General features: G+C 37.1%; 1 protein-coding gene across 1 annotated transcript in view; it reads right to left on the bottom strand.

Annotated features, from left to right (window-relative positions):
• The window catches only part of LOC131935746 (PDF receptor), a 52717-nt gene that overhangs the window by 12786 nt on the left and 21507 nt on the right, over positions 1-18424 (bottom strand). The window contains exons 3-9 of the mRNA XM_059292387.1: positions 13861-13968; positions 12806-12969; positions 11621-11724; positions 5655-5820; positions 2668-2824; positions 1771-1831; positions 439-508 (exon numbers count right to left, since the gene is read on the bottom strand). Of these exons, the coding sequence (XP_059148370.1) occupies positions 439-508; positions 1771-1831; positions 2668-2824; positions 5655-5820; positions 11621-11724; positions 12806-12969; positions 13861-13968 (830 nt within the window). The remainder of the gene's footprint in view (positions 1-438; positions 509-1770; positions 1832-2667; positions 2825-5654; positions 5821-11620; positions 11725-12805; positions 12970-13860; positions 13969-18424) is intronic.

Here is an 18424-nt window from a genome sequence, read left to right as displayed (position 1 = left end):
ATTGTATTAAATTGTTTAGACAATTTTTAAAGCAAATATGTTCTTGTTTCTTTCGCTATTTAAATTACAGTCAGTGTTTCTTCCAGGCATCTCGCCCCCCCCCCCCCCCGAATGAAATTGAATTTAGATAGAAAATATGAACTTTTAATCGTGTGTCGTCCTCCCCAGAAATTTTAGTCCGTCCCTCCCCCCCTCGAAAATTCAAGTGCCCCCCTCCCCCCCCCCCCCCCATGAGAATAAAAATAAAAAGTCTGGAGAAAACACTGATTATAGTATGTTCTTAAAACTACTACTTAAAACCCCATGCTAATCATAAGCCTTGGTTAGCTGACTACTTCTCTATTGCTATGATAGATTTCTATACTTTATAAATCTATACGAGGGTCGAGTGTTTGCTGGAGACTGGGAGGTCAGAGCCAGGACAGGAAGTGACCTTACCGCCATGACGGCAGCACGAGGGCCCTCTATGATCCAAATCAACGGGTTCATGTAGTAGCCGAACCAGCATCTGGGGACAAACACAGCGAGAAATGGTTAGTCTGGCGGGGGGGGGGCGGGGGGGGGGGGGCATTTTTTTTTCTATTTTGTTTGGGTTCTGGGTAAGACATTTTGTTATGGGATAAGACGTTTTGTTGTCGGATAAGACATTTGTTTATGGGTTCAGAGACAAGAAATTTATTTGGGTTTTTTAAAGTTTTAAACCGAAGAAAGTAGACCCAAAGTCTCAATAGAAACTTGACAAAACAAGATAAAATTTCGTCACGAAATGACGTCAGTGTAATGTAGATTAGATCAAAGAGTGAGGTTACGTTACGAAACAAAGAGAGAGAGAGAGAGAGAGAGAAAGAGAGAGTGTGTGTGAGAGAGAGAGAGAGAGAGAGAGAGAGCGAGGATGGTATGATGGAAGGAGGACATAAAGGTACCGGAGAGAGGGGGGGGGGAGCAGATTTCTGTAGTCTGGTTGCAGACCACGTCTTCTAATACTAGCGGATATCTCCTCTGTATTATGGCCATAAAATAACGGTCGCTAAAAGCTTCCTTGTCTCAAAGTCCATTCCTTTTTTTAAGCCGGTTCACCCTCCCTCCCCCCATCCCCATGACAAGACTCAATAAATCTCCATCACGGAGCATGCAAAAACTACAACCCGCTGAATCATGGCATAAATAATGGAACAAATTTATCTCAAAAATGTGTAATCAAATTATACAGAAATAAAATATAAAAAAAAAACAACCAAAAAAAAAAAACGGAAATTTATAAATATATAGCCTAGATTTTAAGAGATTATTTTTAATCTAAAGTGAATGTAATGTTTTAGATGTGGATTTTTTAAGTTCACCAGTGGATAGATATCTCATGAGGATTACATAAAACAGAAAAATAAAAACTATTTTGCAAAAAGCTTTAATGTTAGCTGAAATAGTAATGCATGAGCTGCAACGTGATTTACTTTAATTAGATAATTGTTTCACATTCTAAATTTAGAAAACATTTGAAAATATTTCGCAAAATCGTAAAAAAAAAATAACATTACAATTGATTTTACATAAAAGAAAAAGTCATAAAAACCATAAACGGCAAAAGTGAGGGTTTTTTAAATAAAAAAAATTGTTTATTTTTTGTTTATGAAAACAAAAATCTACCACAAATGAAAACGTCAACACTTAGATCTAGAACAATTATTGCCCTGTTAAACTTTTATAGTGTAGGCCTACATCATCGAACCCGTTGAAAACAAGACTATACTGAGAGAAGTAACCTTGACCTACCTCGTTTCGTAGATCTGGGACATAGGTATCACCCAAGCTATTGTTAGTAACATAGGAAAGCCTGTAGAAAAATAGCCAATGTTAAGTACAATTATCATGTTAATACAAAACTCTTCTTGATATTTTATAAGTTTTTTTTTCATGAAATAGAGGCAAGTCTTACCCTAAAAAAATGTTTCCCCACATAACTCAACTAAAACTAAAAATATACAGAATATCGCCATTGTATAGAATCTATATATATAATTTTCTTCTGGGAGACGTTAGAAAACAAGCTGCAAGCGAGCCTTGCAGTCCCCTCTCTTCCTCTCTATCGCTACCACCCCCCCCCCCCACCTCACATGGTCTGGTGAGCTGTGGTTCACGCTAAATGTTTACATAATGCAATCGTAGAGCCGGGTTAGGTGACGTCTATTAGGGGCAGATAATTTAGTTTGAAACGATTTTAAACTTAGAGGAGGTAACTAAGAGGAGGCTGCTTTCACGGGGGGGGGGGGGGGGGGGAAGGGGGGGGGGGGGGGTAGTGTTTTAAAGCAAATATTTTCAGTGGCAGCATTGGTACTGTCGAATTCACAAATTATGAATTACTGAAAAGTAGAAAAAACAACAACTAAATAGCGGCGTATGATACACCGCGGGTCGGCTCGTACAATATAACAGGACAATCGAGCTGAGTTGAAAATAAACTCCAGCCAATAGAATAGAAGATTATATAATTTGACATATCGCGTTAAGCTAAGCTAAAAATAAACATACGCCAGCGAATGGAATGGAAGACTATACAGATAGACATTCCTCTAGTAAAGTTGAGCTAAAAATAAACATACGCCAGCCAATGGAATAGAAGACTACACAGATATGCATTCCTGAGTAAAGTTGAGCTAAAAATAAGCATACCCCAGCCAATGGAATAGAAGACAATATAGTTGGGCTTCCCCGAGAAGACGGAGACGGCTATCATGTTGTGGAGGTAGATTCCTTCTATGAACATCCACATGAACTTGACAGTCTTTGTGTACTCCAGTAGGCTGTACAGGACCTCACAGAAGATTGGCTGAAACACAAAGTCACGTGGTTTAGGGCAACTTCCGGTGGAACGTGATACAGCTGTTGAAGGTTAAATATTGTGAGTATTCGTTACCCCGCGTTTACCTTTGCGACATGTATACTATATACGTCTAGAAAAAACAACTTCGTAGTAGGGGAGTAGGCTCCCCTATTATCTTAGCCCTATGACGAAGTTTTTTTTCCTAGAAATGTATGGTATAAATGTCGCAAGTGTAAACGCGGTATTACGACACTGTATAGAGATAAGTGAATGTCGTAAGCACTCATTACGTCTCGACATACAGGGAAGTGGTCCCTAAAATTGTTGTACAAAACATTAAACTCTGTACATACGTAATATGTGTGTGTGTGTGTTTGTCTGTGTGTGTGTGTGTGTGTTTGTCAGCGTGTCGGTGTGATACATGAATAAGATACCAGTGGTTATTAGCACACAAAAAAGTAGTACTCAAATATTTAGCTTGGTTAAATTTATTTTTAAAAATCTTCTCGAATATTTCAACTCTATGATGATAAATTATCTCCCTTAAACCAGCTATTTAATCATGATTTTCCATTTCTTGAAATAGAAACCCAGCCTTCAAAAATACCCCGGACAACAAATATAATGTAATGCATGTCGCTTTATTTATTCAGTGTGAAATAAATTTTCCAAGCCACGATCGGGGCAAAAAAAACATCTTGGACAATAACATGCGCTAGAGTTGTCGTTAATGATAAGGGTTGTCGTTCTTGGCAAAAAAAGAATATTCTATTATCATCGTTCGCGAATAATCAGACTGTCATCGTTTATCTGTTCTTTTTCCGTTACATTCTAAATGATCAAAGGGGAAACGAATGGGGAGGGCTGGGGGTTTGTGTGTAATGAAACAAAGTATAAAAACTTTTGTTTTATTAAATTAAGGCTTTGAAGAAAAAATGTGAGTAAAAATTATTTCTGTTAAAATATTTTTAGCGAGCAGGACGGGAAGTTATGATTTAATTAAGATGCTATAATTGCAGAAACACAATCACCTTAATGTTATATATTGGCCTACTACAATCATATTAAACCAATTAAAAACCTTATTTATTCTTTACAGTGCCCATACGACCCTGGGGCCGAAGATTGATGACCGTGACTTTAAATCTATCAAATAAAATCTCTTTTGACTTATTGAAAGATTATGTTCTCCAAATAGAAGCTGAATAGGTTGTTGCACAAAATTTTTTAGGACACGCCACATTGAATAAAAATGTTGTGCAGTTATTTTTTTCTCTTCTACTCTCAATATTTATGACAGTATTTCTAACAAACTTAACTTTATATATATATATATATATATATATATATATATATATATATATATATATATATATATATATATATATATATATGTATATATATATATATATATACATATATATGTGTGTGTGTGCCTATGTATTTATGTATTTCTACTTATTTAATTTAATGAACTATAATACACTCCAATAACATAATTGATGCCGCCCCACCAAACTGAAACTCTCATTTATCTCGTACAGTGCCTAGAGCTGTATCTCTGTCACAGTAAGTGGAGCAGCAAGCGACACAGTTCAAATCTCGACCCAACCACAGGCGGACGGGAGCACCAAGTCAACCCCTTCATGTTTACAACCAACCGTCACGTGATGCCACAGCCAAACGTGTGAGCCTAACCCTGGTCTTGTTGAGACGTTAAGCCACTTAAAATATCAGGAAATAAAAAAAATCAGCCTAATAAGCTTGTTTGCTGCTTTGATTGTGAGCTACAAATCTTCTTAAAGATGCACTTTCTGATGCTAAAATTAGATGCGTGCACTGCATTTTTAGCAAGGGAGATCAGCACTACCCGAGGCAAGGGCGTGTACCCTACACAGAGAAATGATCCGATCAATATATTTTATAATTGATCGTGGTAAAATATAACACGATTAAAATTACACGAATTTTGTAGTGAAATAGTAGCAGTATTAAATGACACGAATTATTTAGTGAAATAATAGGACTATTAAAATGACGTGAATTTTGTGGTGCTATAAAAACACTATGAAAACGACGCGAATTTGGTGGTAATTATAAATAATAAAAAATGTGTTTTAATTTGAATGATGGTTAGTAGGGTCCTACACTAAAGAATTACTATTTTAAATCTGTATCAATGATATCATTATTAAAAAAAAATAAATAAATAAATAAATAAATAAATCTGTATCAATCCCCACAAGTCGATAATGAAACCTGTAAAACTAAAGCGAACATGCAAGGCAAACTGAAGCTCTAAACCACATGTCTGAGGCGAAAAACCAAAATAAATAAATTAAAATTATATTGATTGCAAATTATATAGAACTTAAGGCAAAATGCAAGGTGTGATACACGAAACTGCTGTAAATAAGTCGATCAGTATTCAAGCGCTGGTAGCGTTGGTGTAGCGTCTTAGATGGTGTTTGTGTCACCACCTATACAACTCACCGTGTCGTAAATGGCGTTGCTGTGGCCACCAACTCACCATACCGTAAATGGCGTTGCTGTCGCCACCAACTCACTGTGTCGTAAATGGCGTTGCTGTCGCCACCAACTCACTGTGTCGTAAATGGCGTTGCTGTGGCCACCAACTCACCATACCGTAAATGGCGTTGCTGTCACCACCAACTCACCATTTCGTAGATGGCGTTGCTGTCACCACCTATACAACTCACCGTGTCGTAAATGGCGTTGCTGTCGCCACCTATACAACTCACCGTGTCGTAAATGGCGTCGCTGTCGCCACCAACTCACCGTGTCGTAAATGGCGTTGCTGTCGACACCAACTCACCGTGTCGTAGATGGTGTTGCTGTCGCCACTAGCAGCCCCGGCGATCTTGCCCCCCGTTTCCCTGGCAACCAGCTGGTCCACGTAGAGGATGATCCTCATGGATATCTGGACAATCATAGCGACGAACAGGTTCTTGTGGATTCTGGTCCGGTGGCACTTCAGCGTGCTGGGGAGGGCAGGGTCAGACTTTTAGTGGATACATAACAAAATGTCAGACTTTTAGTGGATACATTACACAATGTCAGACTTTTAGTGGATACATTACACAGTGTCAGACTTTTAGTGGATACATTACACAGTGTCAGACTTTTAGTGGATACATTAAAAAATGTCAGACTTTTAGTGGATACATTACAAAATGTCAGACTTTTAGTGGATACATTACAAAATGTCAGACTTTTAGTGGATACATTACAAAATGTCAGACTTTTAGTGGATACATTACAAAATGTCAGACTTTTAGTGGATACATTACAAAATGTCAGACTTTTAGTGGATACATTACAAAATGTCAGACTTTTAGTGGATACATTACAAAATGTCAGACTTTTAGTGGATACATTACACAATGTCAGACTTTTAGTGGATACATTACACAATGTCAGACTTTTAGTGGATACATTACAAAATGTCAGACTTTTAGTGGAAACATTACACAATGTCAGACTTTTAGTGGATACATTACACAATGTCAGACTTTTAGTGGATACATTACACAATGTCAGACTTTTAGTGGATACATTACACAATGTCAGACTTTTAATGGATACATTACACAATGTCAGACTTTTAGTGGATACATTACACAAGGTCAGACTTTTAGTGGATACATTACAAATGTCAGACTTTTAGCGGATACATTACACAGTGTCAGACTTTTAGTGGATACATTACACAGTGTCAGACTTTTAGTGGATACATTAAAAAATGTCAGACTTTTAGTGGATACATTACAAAATGTCAGACTTTTAGTGGATACATTACAAAATGTCAGACTTTTAGTGGATACATTACAAAATGTCAGACTTTTAGTGGATACATTACAAAATGTCAGACTTTTAGTGGATACATTACAAAATGTCAGACTTTTAGTGGATACATTACAAAATGTCAGACTTTTAGTGGATACATTACAAAATGTCAGACTTTTAGTGGATACATTACACAATGTCAGACTTTTAGTGGATACATTACACAATGTCAGACTTTTAGTGGATACATTACAAAATGTCAGACTTTTAGTGGAAACATTACACAATGTCAGACTTTTAGTGGATACATTACACAATGTCAGACTTTTAGTGGATACATTACACAATGTCAGACTTTTAGTGGATACATTACACAATGTCAGACTTTTAGTGGATACATTACACAATGTCAGACTTTTAGTGGATACATTACACAAGGTCAGACTTTTAGTGGATACATTACAAATGTCAGACTTTTAGCGGATACATTACACAAGGTCAGGCTTTTAGTGGATACATTACAAAATGTCAGACTTTTAGTGGATACATTACAAAATGTGAGACTTTTAGTGGATACATTACACAATGTCAGACTTTTAGTGGAAACATTACACAATGTCAGACTTTTAGTGGAAACATTACACAATGTCAGACTTTTAGTGGATACATTACAAAATGTCAGACTTTTAGTGGATAAATTACACAATGTCAGACTTTTAGTGGATACATTACAAATGTCAGACTTTTAGTGGATACATTACACAAGGTCAGACTTTTAGTGGATACATTACACAATGTCAGACTTTTAGTGGATACATTACACAATGTCAGACTTTTAGTGGATACATTACACAAGGTCAGACTTTAGTGGATACATTACACAATGTCAGACGTTAGTGGATACATTACACAATGTCAGACTTTTAGTGGATACATTACAAAATGTCAGACTTTTAGTGGATACATTACACAATGTCAGACTTTTAGTGGATACATTACACAATGTCAGACTTTTAGTGGATACATTACAAAATGTCAGACTTTAGTGGATACATTACACAATGTCAGACTTTTAGTGGATACATTACACAATGTCAGACTTTTAGTGGATACATTACACAATGTCAGACTTTTAGTGGATACATTACACAAGGTCAGACTTTTAGTGGATACATTACAAATGTCAGACTTTTAGCGGATACATTACACAATGTCAGACTTTTAGCGGATACATTACACAATGTCAGACTTTTAGTGGATACATTACACAATGTCAGACTTTTAGTGGAAACATTACACAATGTCAGACTTTTAGTGGAAACATTACACAATGTCAGACTTTTAGTGGATACATTACAAAATGTCAGACTTTTAGTGGATAAATTACACAATGTCAGACTTTTAGTGGATACATTACAAATGTCAGACTTTTAGTGGATACATTACACAAGGTCAGACTTTTAGTGGATACATTACACAATGTCAGACTTTTAGTGGATACATTACAAAATGTCAGACTTTTAGTGGATACATTACACAATGTCAGACTTTTAGTGGATACATTACACAATGTCAGACTTTTAGTGGATACATTACAAATGTCAGACTTTTAGCGGATACATTACACAGTGTCAGACTTTTAGTGGATATACAAAATGTCAATCATTTTAGTGGATACATTAAAAAATGTCAGACTTTTAGTGGATACATTACACAATGTCAGACTTTTAGTGGATACATTACACAATGTCAGACTTTTCAGTGGATATACAAAATGTCAATCATTTTAGTGGATACATTAAAAAATGTCAGACTTTTAGTGGATACATTAAAAAATGTCAGACTTTTACTGGATGCATTCTATTGTCGAGGGCACACAATGACTGCAGCTAAATCTGACCCCCACAACGACCCCCACAACGACCCCCACAACGACCACCACAACGACCCCCACAACGACCCCCACAACGACCCCCACAACGACCCCCACAACGACCCCCACAACGACCCCCACAACGACCCCCACAACGACCCCCACAACGACCCCCACAACGACCCCCACAACGACCCCCACAACGACCCCCACAATGACCCCCACAATGACCCCCTATATCATTATATTCTTCTAGCCGTAGCTAAACCTGACCAGAGGCAACGGGAATCCCCGTGAGAACTCCGGGTACATCCACACAGATGGGAATAAATCAAATGTTGATCACGTGACCCGAGCAGCCTGAGGTGATTGGCTGATGTAAATGAGCAGGGAGATTTGCCCGGGAATGATCAAATATCTCATTATGGTGTAGAAAAAATGTCACGTGATTTTCAAAAGATGTTGCCTTGGTTTGGAGGAAAAATGTACTGGACATCGGTGTGTTGACTGTTGAATTTGTTTTGTCTAAAGGCGTTTAATGTGACGAATTTGTTAAATGTGTTTGTCTAAAGGCGATTTATGTGATGACTGTTGAATTTGTTTTGTCTAAGGCGATTTATGTGATGACTGTTGAATTTGTTTTGTCTAAAGGCGATTTATGTGATGACTGTTGAATTTGTTTTGTCTAAATGCGATTTATGTGATGACTGTTGAATTTGTTTTGTCTAAAGGCGATTTATGTGATGACTGTTGAATTTGTTTGTCTAAAGGCGATTTATGTGATGACTGTTGAATTTGTTTGTCTAAAGGCGATTTATGTGATGACTGTTGAATTTGTTTGTCTAAAGGCGATTTATGTGATGACTGTTGAATTTGTTTGTCTAAAGGCGATTTATGTGATGACTGTTGAATTTGTTTTGTCTAAAGGCGATTTATGTGATAATTTTGAATTTGTTTGTCTCAAGGCGATTTATGTGATGACTGTTGAATTTGTTTTGTCTAAAGGCGATTTATGTGATGACTGTTGAATTTGTTTGTCTAAAGGCGATTTATGTGATGACTGTTGAATTTGTTTAGTCTAAAGGCGATTTATGTGATGACTTTTGAATTTTTGTCTAAAGGCGATTTATGTGATGACTGTTGAATTTGTTTTGTCTAAAGGCGATTTATGTGATGACTGTTGAATTTGTTTTGTCTAAAGGAGATTTATGTGATGACTTTTGAATTTTTGTCTAAAGGCGATTTATGTGTTGACTGTTGAATTTGTTTTGTCTAAAGGCGTTTAATGTGACGAATTTGTTAAATGTGTTTGTCTAAAGGCGATTTATGTGATGACTGTTGAATTTGTTTGTCTAAAGGCGATTTATGTGTTGACTGTTGAATTTGTTTTGTCTAAAGGCGATTTATGTGATGACTGTTGAATTTGTTTTGTCTAAAGGCGATTTATGTGATGACTGTTGAATTTGTTTTGTCTAAATGCGATTTATGTGATGACTGTTGAATTTGTTTTGTCTAAAGGTGATTTATGTGATGACTGTTGAATTTGTTTGTCTAAAGGCGATTTATTTGATGACTGTTGAATTTGTTTTGTCTAAAGGCGATTTATGTGATGACTGTTGAATTTGTTTTGTCTAAAGGCGATTTATGTGATGACTGTTGAATTTGTTTTGTCTAAAGGTGATTTATGTGATGACTGTTGAATTTGTTTTGTCTAAAGGCGATTTATGTGATGACTGTTGAATTTGTTTGTCTAAAGGCGATTTATGTGATGACTGTTGAATTTGTTTTGTCTAAAGGCGATTTATGTGATGACTGTTGAATTTGTTTGTCTAAAGGCGATTTATGTGTTGACTGTTGAATTTGTTTTGTCTAAAGGCGATTTATGTGATGACTGTTGAATTTGTTTTGTCTAAAGGCGATTTATGTGATGACTGTTGAATTTGTTTTGTCTAAATGCGATTTATGTGATGACTGTTGAATTTGTTTTGTCTAAAGGTGATTTATGTGATGACTGTTGAATTTGTTTGTCTAAAGGCGATTTATGTGATGACTGTTGAATTTGTTTGTCTAAAGGTGATTTATGTGATGACTGTTGAATTTGTTTGTCTAAAGGCGATTTATGTGATGACTGTTGAATTTGTTTGTCTAAAGGTGATTTATGTGATGACTGTTGAATTTGTTTGTCTAAAGGCGATTTATGTGATGACTGTTGAATTTGTTTGTCTAAAGGTGATTTATGTGATGACTGTTGAATTTGTTTGTCTAAAGGTGATTTATGTGATGACTGTTGAATTTGTTTGTCTAAAGGTGATTTATGTGAGGAATTTATTAAATGCGTTTGGTCTGAATGACATGGGTGTGATGCCTTAAATTTGGTGTAATGTGGATGTCATGACATCGACTGTGGCTAAACCACAGCCACACTGGTGCTGTTGATAGGGAAACTAACTTTGTGCAGACACAAACAGTGGTTTCCTTTGAAATATCAAGTTTCGCTCACAAAAAAAAATAATTTAAAAAATCAGCATTGTTATTTTACATATTCCATTTTTAAAATAATATCCCTGCACTTGAAGCCAAAAGGTAATCTTGTATGCAATTAAATCTTTAATAGAATCCCCAATTATACTAATTCAAGGTCAGGTGGGTTTTTGTTCTTGGATTATTGACAGGTTGTTTTCCTGATTTCTTTAGAGCAGGTGTAGGAAAACAGGTGCTGTATAGGTGTGTTCCAGAGGTGTACACAACAGACAGCTGTACACAATGATATATATTTACAGCATTTATAAATATATATATATATATATATATATATATATATATATATATATATATATATATATATATATATATATATATATATATATATACACTTAAAAATCTATATATACATATGTGCATGTGTTTACAACAAAGAGACCAAATAGTAAGCAAGAGAGTCCAGTGCAGAGTCGTACAACAAAGAGTGGTACAACAAAGAGTGGTACAACAAAGAGTCGTACAACAAAGAGTCGTACAACAAAGAGTCGTACAACAAAGAGTCGTACAACAAAGAGTCGTAAACAAAGAGTCGTACAACAAAGAGTCGTACAACAAAGAGTCGTACAACAAAAGAGACCCACCTGAAATAACAGAAGATGACGAGAGAGATGATGGCAGTAACGACCGAGATACACAGACCGACAATCTCCAACGTCCGTGAGTTGTTGATGATTTCTTTTATCATCTGAAGACAATACACTCATTAGTTGCAATACAGCGCTAAACATATCTTAAGCACATTTCAATCAACAAATAATTAAGTTTTTATAAAGTTGATCAGGAATTGTTGTTTTTAAATTGACTATCGAATTTGAGAAGTTTAGTTACAGAATCGATTCTGCCCAAAATTAAAAATATTGTTTAAAAGTGTATTCGATCATATATTCAAGTTACAAAACATCCTTGAGTTATATCAAAAATAAGATACTTTGAACGATTGTGAAATCGAAATTGATTTACTTCCGGTTCAACCCTATATTATATTTCTAGGATTATTCTTCGGACAGGGAGAAAAAAGTGAAATATGTTCACAAATGACTCGACTCAAATTTCAATTAGAGGAAAAAATGTCTGCGCCTTTGATTCGATTTTGGACGTGGCCATTGTTTTTTTAATCAATGTAATTGATTGTGTGTGTGTGAAAGAGAGAGAGAGAGAGTGCACGTGTTTGTGATGATGTAGAAATAGCTACATTTTTTTTTTAAAAAACGTGATGAAAAACATCAGACTATGGCTTCTACGTGTATGAGAAGGCGTGTCTAGATTTTACTGGCTGGTGGGTCACTGAGCCACGGGAGGTGGGGTACGTTTTAGCGCCCCACTTTATCGGCTATGGGGCGCCGAATTCTGGTTCAACGGGCGCCACATGACCTGCATTTTGTTTTTAGCATTGTCTGTTATGGGGAGCCACTGTTAGTGTATGTGGTGCCATACTTAGGTATATGTGATAGGGGAGCCTAGTTCTGATGTATGTGTGACGTATGTGTGACGCCTATGTAGTATAGAAAGTGTTCGCTTACAGCTACATTTTAAGACATAAAACTTATTTAAAGAAACTTTCCATAGTAACCAACCTTTGGCGACGCTACAATTCAATACAATTCATTCTATGGCAAATACGATTTAAAAACGTCTGTAAGATTTAATTATTTCAATGCGATAATTTGTTTTAGAGCTAAGACTAACGAATTTTATATCTCTATGTACAGTTTAATAAATGTAATCAAGTAATTAATTAGCCGCCAGTGCTGAAAATATGACGTCACCTCCTTCTCCTGCACTGTCTTGTTACTGAGGTACTTGACGTAGGCCTCCCACGCTTCCCGGGAGTAGCAATCCCTGTAGTAGGTGTAGCCCGTGCCGTTAGTGTAGACGCCCTTCTCCTTGGTCTCCCACTGTCCCTCGGGGCCGCAGTTCTTCCAGGCTTTGTCTGGGGACACAGGTGTACGGGGTCATACAGGTGTACGGGGTCATACAGGTGTACAAGGTCATACAGGTGTACGAGGTCATACAGGTACAGGTGTACGTGGTCATACAGGTACAGGTGTACGAGGTCATACAGGTGTACGAGGTCATACAGGTGTACGAGGTCATACAGGTGTACGAGGTCATACAGGTACAGGTGTACGTGGTCATACAGGTACAGGTGTACGTGGTCATACAGGTACAGGTGTACGAGGTCATACAGGTACAGGTGTACGGGGTCATAAAGGTACAGGTGTACGAGGTCATACAGGTGTACGAGGTCATACAGGTACAGGTGTACGAGGTCATACAGGTGTACGAGGTCATACAGGTACAGGTGTACGTGGTCATACAGGTACAGGTGTACGTGGTCATACAGGTACAGGTGTACGAGGTCATACAGGTACAGGTGTACGGGGTCATACAGGTACAGAACAGGTGTACGAGGTCATACAGGTACAGGTGTACGAGGTCATACAGGTACAGGTGTACGGGGTCATACAGGTACAGGTGTACGAGGTCATACAGGTACAGGTGTACGGGGTCATACAGGTACAGGTGTACGGGGTCATACAGGTACAGGTGTACGGGGTCATACAGGTACAGGTGTACGTGGTCATACAGGTACAGAACAGGTGTACGAGGTCATACAGGTACAGAACAGGTCAAACTCGTCGTTTTGGTGTTAAGTCACTACAAAATGGTCATTTTTTTTATTACGAGTTCATAGAATAAAATTATTCAGTTACCGTGTACTGTTTGAAAAAAAATCATTTTCATATTGGTTAGTCTATAAGAAAATGGTTACAGTCAGTGAATAAAATAGATTTAAAGGTAAACATTTTGATTGACTTACTTTCTGGGACCAGGCCAGGCATGGGTGGACAGGGCAGGTAGACCTTGGTGCCAGCCTTGGCCGCTGGCCAGCAGAGGATCGTGTCCCAGACACCAGGACAGTAAGGTCCTGCAAGGACAAAAATGGCAGCCACGTTAGTCTTCATATTCGGCTTCAGTAAGGTGACTGGCCAAGTGAACATTGAGGTCCATACTAAACTAGTGGTCAAGCTAAAGTGGTGGTCTATAGTAAACTAGTGGTCAAGCTAAAGTGGTGGTCTATATTAAACTAGTGGTCTAGCTAAAGTGGTCGTCTATAGTAAACAAGTGGTCACGTGAACGTTGAGATCCAAACTAAACTAGTGGTCAAGCTAAAGTGGTGGTCTATAATAAACTAGTGGTCAAGTGAACGTTGAGGTCAAAACTAAACAAGTCTAGCTAAAGTGGTGGTCTATAGTAAACTAGTGGTCTAGCTAAAGTGGTGGTCTATAATAAACTAGTGGTCTAGCTAAAGTGGTGGCCTATAGTAAATAAGTGGTCAAGCTAAAATGGTGGTCTATACTGTATTGGTGGTCAAGCTAAAATGGTGGTCTATACTGTAGTGGTGGTCCAATCAAAGTGGCGGGCCGCAGTACAATGGCGGACCACTTGAGTGTAGAAAGACTCTAGGGGTATCAACGAAAAGTAATCAGCTTCTATTCGAGTTTTTCAATGGGATGAAGCTGGGGGAAGAACGTGTGAATTATTCAAAGTTGAGTGGATTCAATAAGAAATTCTTGGCTAAGGGCGAGATATTTTTCACTTTATAAATGGTAATTTAAAGGGGGGTAACTGAGTTGGGCGCGAGTTGGATGTGGTGGGGTTAGGGTAAGTTTAGTGTGGTGGGGTTAGGGTCAGATTGTAGTTAGGGTCAGTTGAGTGTGGTGGGGTTAGGGTCAGTTGAGTGTGATGGGGTAAGGGTCAGTTGAGTGTGGTGGGGTAAGGGTCAGTTGAGTGTGGTGGGGTAAGGGTCAGTTGAGTGTGGTGGGGTTAGGGTCAGTTGAGTGTGGTGGGGTAAGGGTCAGTTGAGTGTGGTGGGGTAAGGGTCAGTTGAGTGTGGTGGGGTAAGGGTCAGTTGAGTGTGGTGGGGTAAGGGTCAGTTGAGTGTGGTGGGGTTAGGGTCAGTTGAGTGTGGTGGGGTTAGGGTCAGTTGAGTGTGGTGGGGTTAGGGTCAGTTGAGTGTGGTGGGGGTTAGGGTCAGTTGAGTGTGGTGGGGTTAGGGTCAGTTGAGTGGGGTGGGGTTAGGGTAAACTGAGTGGATAGGGATAAAGTCGAGTTACGATAGTCAGGGTAAATTTTCTGTTAGAGTTCTGGTGAAGTCGAGTAAATCGTGGTTGAGGTGTGAGTGAGTTAATTCGGGGCTAGAATCAAGGACAGGTTGAGGAAGATAGTGTTTTTGCAGTGTGACATTAGACGAAGTGTGACCAACAAATGTCAATGACGTACTGCTGGAGTTAAACTTTAACATACATGTGGGCTGGTGTTGTCTGTTAAAGATTGTAAGGTTTCACTTTCTGTAATATTGTTACCATAAAGTGATCGACCACAATGCTCATTACAAATACTGCGAATATTCCAAATTATTAACACCGACTCGTATCAAACGATCGGATATTCCCAATTATTAAACGAGCCATACAACTCACCCTTGTGGAAATTCCCAATTAACCCTTTATTGCATGAATTATTGGTTTACTTGGTAAAAATTTTTTGACTTCATATTTCTACAGCAAATGGACTAACTTGAGATGTAGGGAATTTTTTTTTTTGAATAGATGATAAATATCACAACATTTTTGGTCGTTGCAATTCTGCAACTATGCGCAACGGTCAAACTTTTTTTCCATAATAAGCAAAAAAAATATTTATATAGAATTGTTGATAGAAATGTAAATAACTTGTACAAATCATTTGGGAGTAACAATAGTAACATGTAAGCTTATTTATGATGAAAACAAAAGTAAAAACATGTACACTGAAAGAGAAAAAAACAACTGAAAAATTACATGAAGGTTTATTTAGTAAAATATTTATTAGCATTTTTTTTGTTTGCTATACAACAAATAAAAACTTCTGTGCATTCTTGGTGCAGGACAACCTGCAACTAAATGATGAACTAAATGATATTGTCTATTGTAAATCTTGAGCCCAACATATTGGGGAACACTCTGTAATAATGTCTGCTCAATATTAGCAACAGCACTTGTCCCCATCTTGTCCCTTTGTAGCTTTACCTGTATGCACTTCAAAATCTTGGATTATACAAGTTGTTGGACACAACAAAGACTTTGTAGCCCATCTATATGGCTTTCTATGGTTGTAGGTTGGACTGCTTTTGCCTTCGATATGTGAATGGGTCGATTTGCTCATGAATACTTAGAATCTCAGATGGCATGGGGTTTGATAAGCACAGAATTCCAATATTGGTCAACTTCTGCCCTTTGAACATTGTTTGACAGGTGTAGCTTATTCTTAATCCACTCGAATCTATTGATGGTTATGTCTGTGACAGTAACACATTAGGTGACAAGGCACCAAGATCTTTGGTATTTAGAATTTTTTTTTACAATGTTTATGTAAAACACAATTTCCAGGAGATGTTTTTGTTCATCTTTATCCAGTACTAGTGGATTGTTTATGTCCTGCTGAGAACATAGTTTCACAGGTGTATATTATTCTTTATCCGCTTGAATCTGTTGATGGTCATGACGTATGTGACCGTAACACACTTGGTGGCAAGGCTCCAATACACTCGGCATCTAAGAGTTTTTAGAATCTTTATGTAATACACACAATTCCTAGGAAATGTTTTAGCTCATTCTTATCCAGTGCTAATGGATTGTTTGTCCTGCTGAGGACATTGTTTGACAGGTGCAGATTATTCTTATTCCGCTTGAATCTGTTGATGGTCATGACGTATGTGACCGTAACAAACTTGGTGGCAAGGCTCCAATACACTCAGCATTTAGGAATTTTTTACAATGTTTATGTAAAATCTAATTTCCAGGAATAATCTTTATCCAGTGCTAAAGGACTGTTGATGTCATGTTAGAGGACAGTACAGGTTGGATTGATACACAACTGTCCGAACACAGATTATCTGTAAAGATGTCGTTGAAATAATCCAATGGCCGCCTCTGATGTTTGGCTTCTCTCCTAGGATCAGGAAATGGTGGAACATTTGCTGTATACTGGGACTGATCATTGTGTTGTTGCTAATGAAGACCTTGGTGTAGACAATTGCGAAGGTCCTGAGGAGTTTCATCATTTTTCGCAAATGGGCATACTCTGTAGAAATAAATTTTGAGAACATTATTTGGTTATAAATTATGCAATAATTGTATACAAAACAATAAATGCTTTACTAATCTACAATCAAACCTTTAAAGTATGCAATAATAATGTTACCTTCAACTACGTCAGACAAATCTTCATCACCAACATCCGATAGGACCCGGGTACTGTTTACGTTCTCTATTTCAATTCATCATTGGACAACTCACTATCTTTTGAGCCAAAAGGAGTAGCTCAGAATAAACTGGTAGAAGACTTTCAAATTAGACTCTTGGATCCATGGTTATGAATATGTGAAAGCCTAAAATAAAAACAAAAGGTTATTCATTAGTCTAGCTCTAGTCTTAACGATAAATATATAAATAAAACTAATAAAACTATTGTTAGGCTATAATTTATTATGATTATTATAGGCAAAAACTAGATCTAGAAGCTTTAAATAATATGCCACAACACTAAATGTATTTCACATCATAAAATAAACTATTTTGTGTATAGAAATAATTACCAAGTAAACTAAAGTCTAGCTCAGAGCAGAGCCATTTTTATTTATTCCGTTGCATGTAGTTGCATTACTACAACAATACAAAACCTAGGCTCTTACTAATGAAATATTAAAAATTTTATTGTGAATCAACTACATTAGTACTAATGCATAGTTATTATTGTAAATATATTTTTTTCAGCTAGTTTATTATAGTTTTAACCAGGTTTTAACGTAATTTTATACTTACCATTTAGCAAAAAGCAGAAAAGTGTAGATCGCTTCTAAAAATGTCCGATTTGAAAAAGAAAAATCTTCTTTTCAAAAGAGTTCCGGTATAAAATGTAATAAAAAGTGCTATCCGGAGTAAAATAAGTTGAAAACGAAACAAAATATTAAATAATACAGTACTTGATTACTCCTAAAGTATTGTTGCAAAACTGCAACGCTATGCCATATAGGGTTAAAAGACACGAAAAATAACCTTATTAAACTTTTAAATCGCGTTTGAAAATAATAAAATCGACAGATACTTTTAAAATAAACAAAGCTAATTTCTATCAGTGCAAATAGGCCTGAACGCCCCCGCATCTCCCCCCCCCCCTCCCCACCATACAGCCATTACAGTTCATCAATTTTTCTCCAAGTTGTCATGCCCGTACAGTGCTAGTAATTAAAACTTCCCATTTCCTTAAGGCTTCCTGCTTTGATAGAGATGGATTTTTTTTATAAATTTTGTTTTGTTTTATTGTTATTTTTTTAGTTAAAG

The sequence above is a fragment of the Physella acuta genome, unplaced genomic scaffold (genome assembly GCF_028476545.2).
Source record: "Physella acuta isolate Inbredline_101_S28 unplaced genomic scaffold, ASM2847654v3 ptg000156l, whole genome shotgun sequence".
In the NCBI taxonomy this organism is placed as follows: Eukaryota; Metazoa; Mollusca; class Gastropoda; family Physidae; genus Physella; species Physella acuta.
This window is presented reverse-complemented; position numbering and strand designations above follow the sequence as displayed.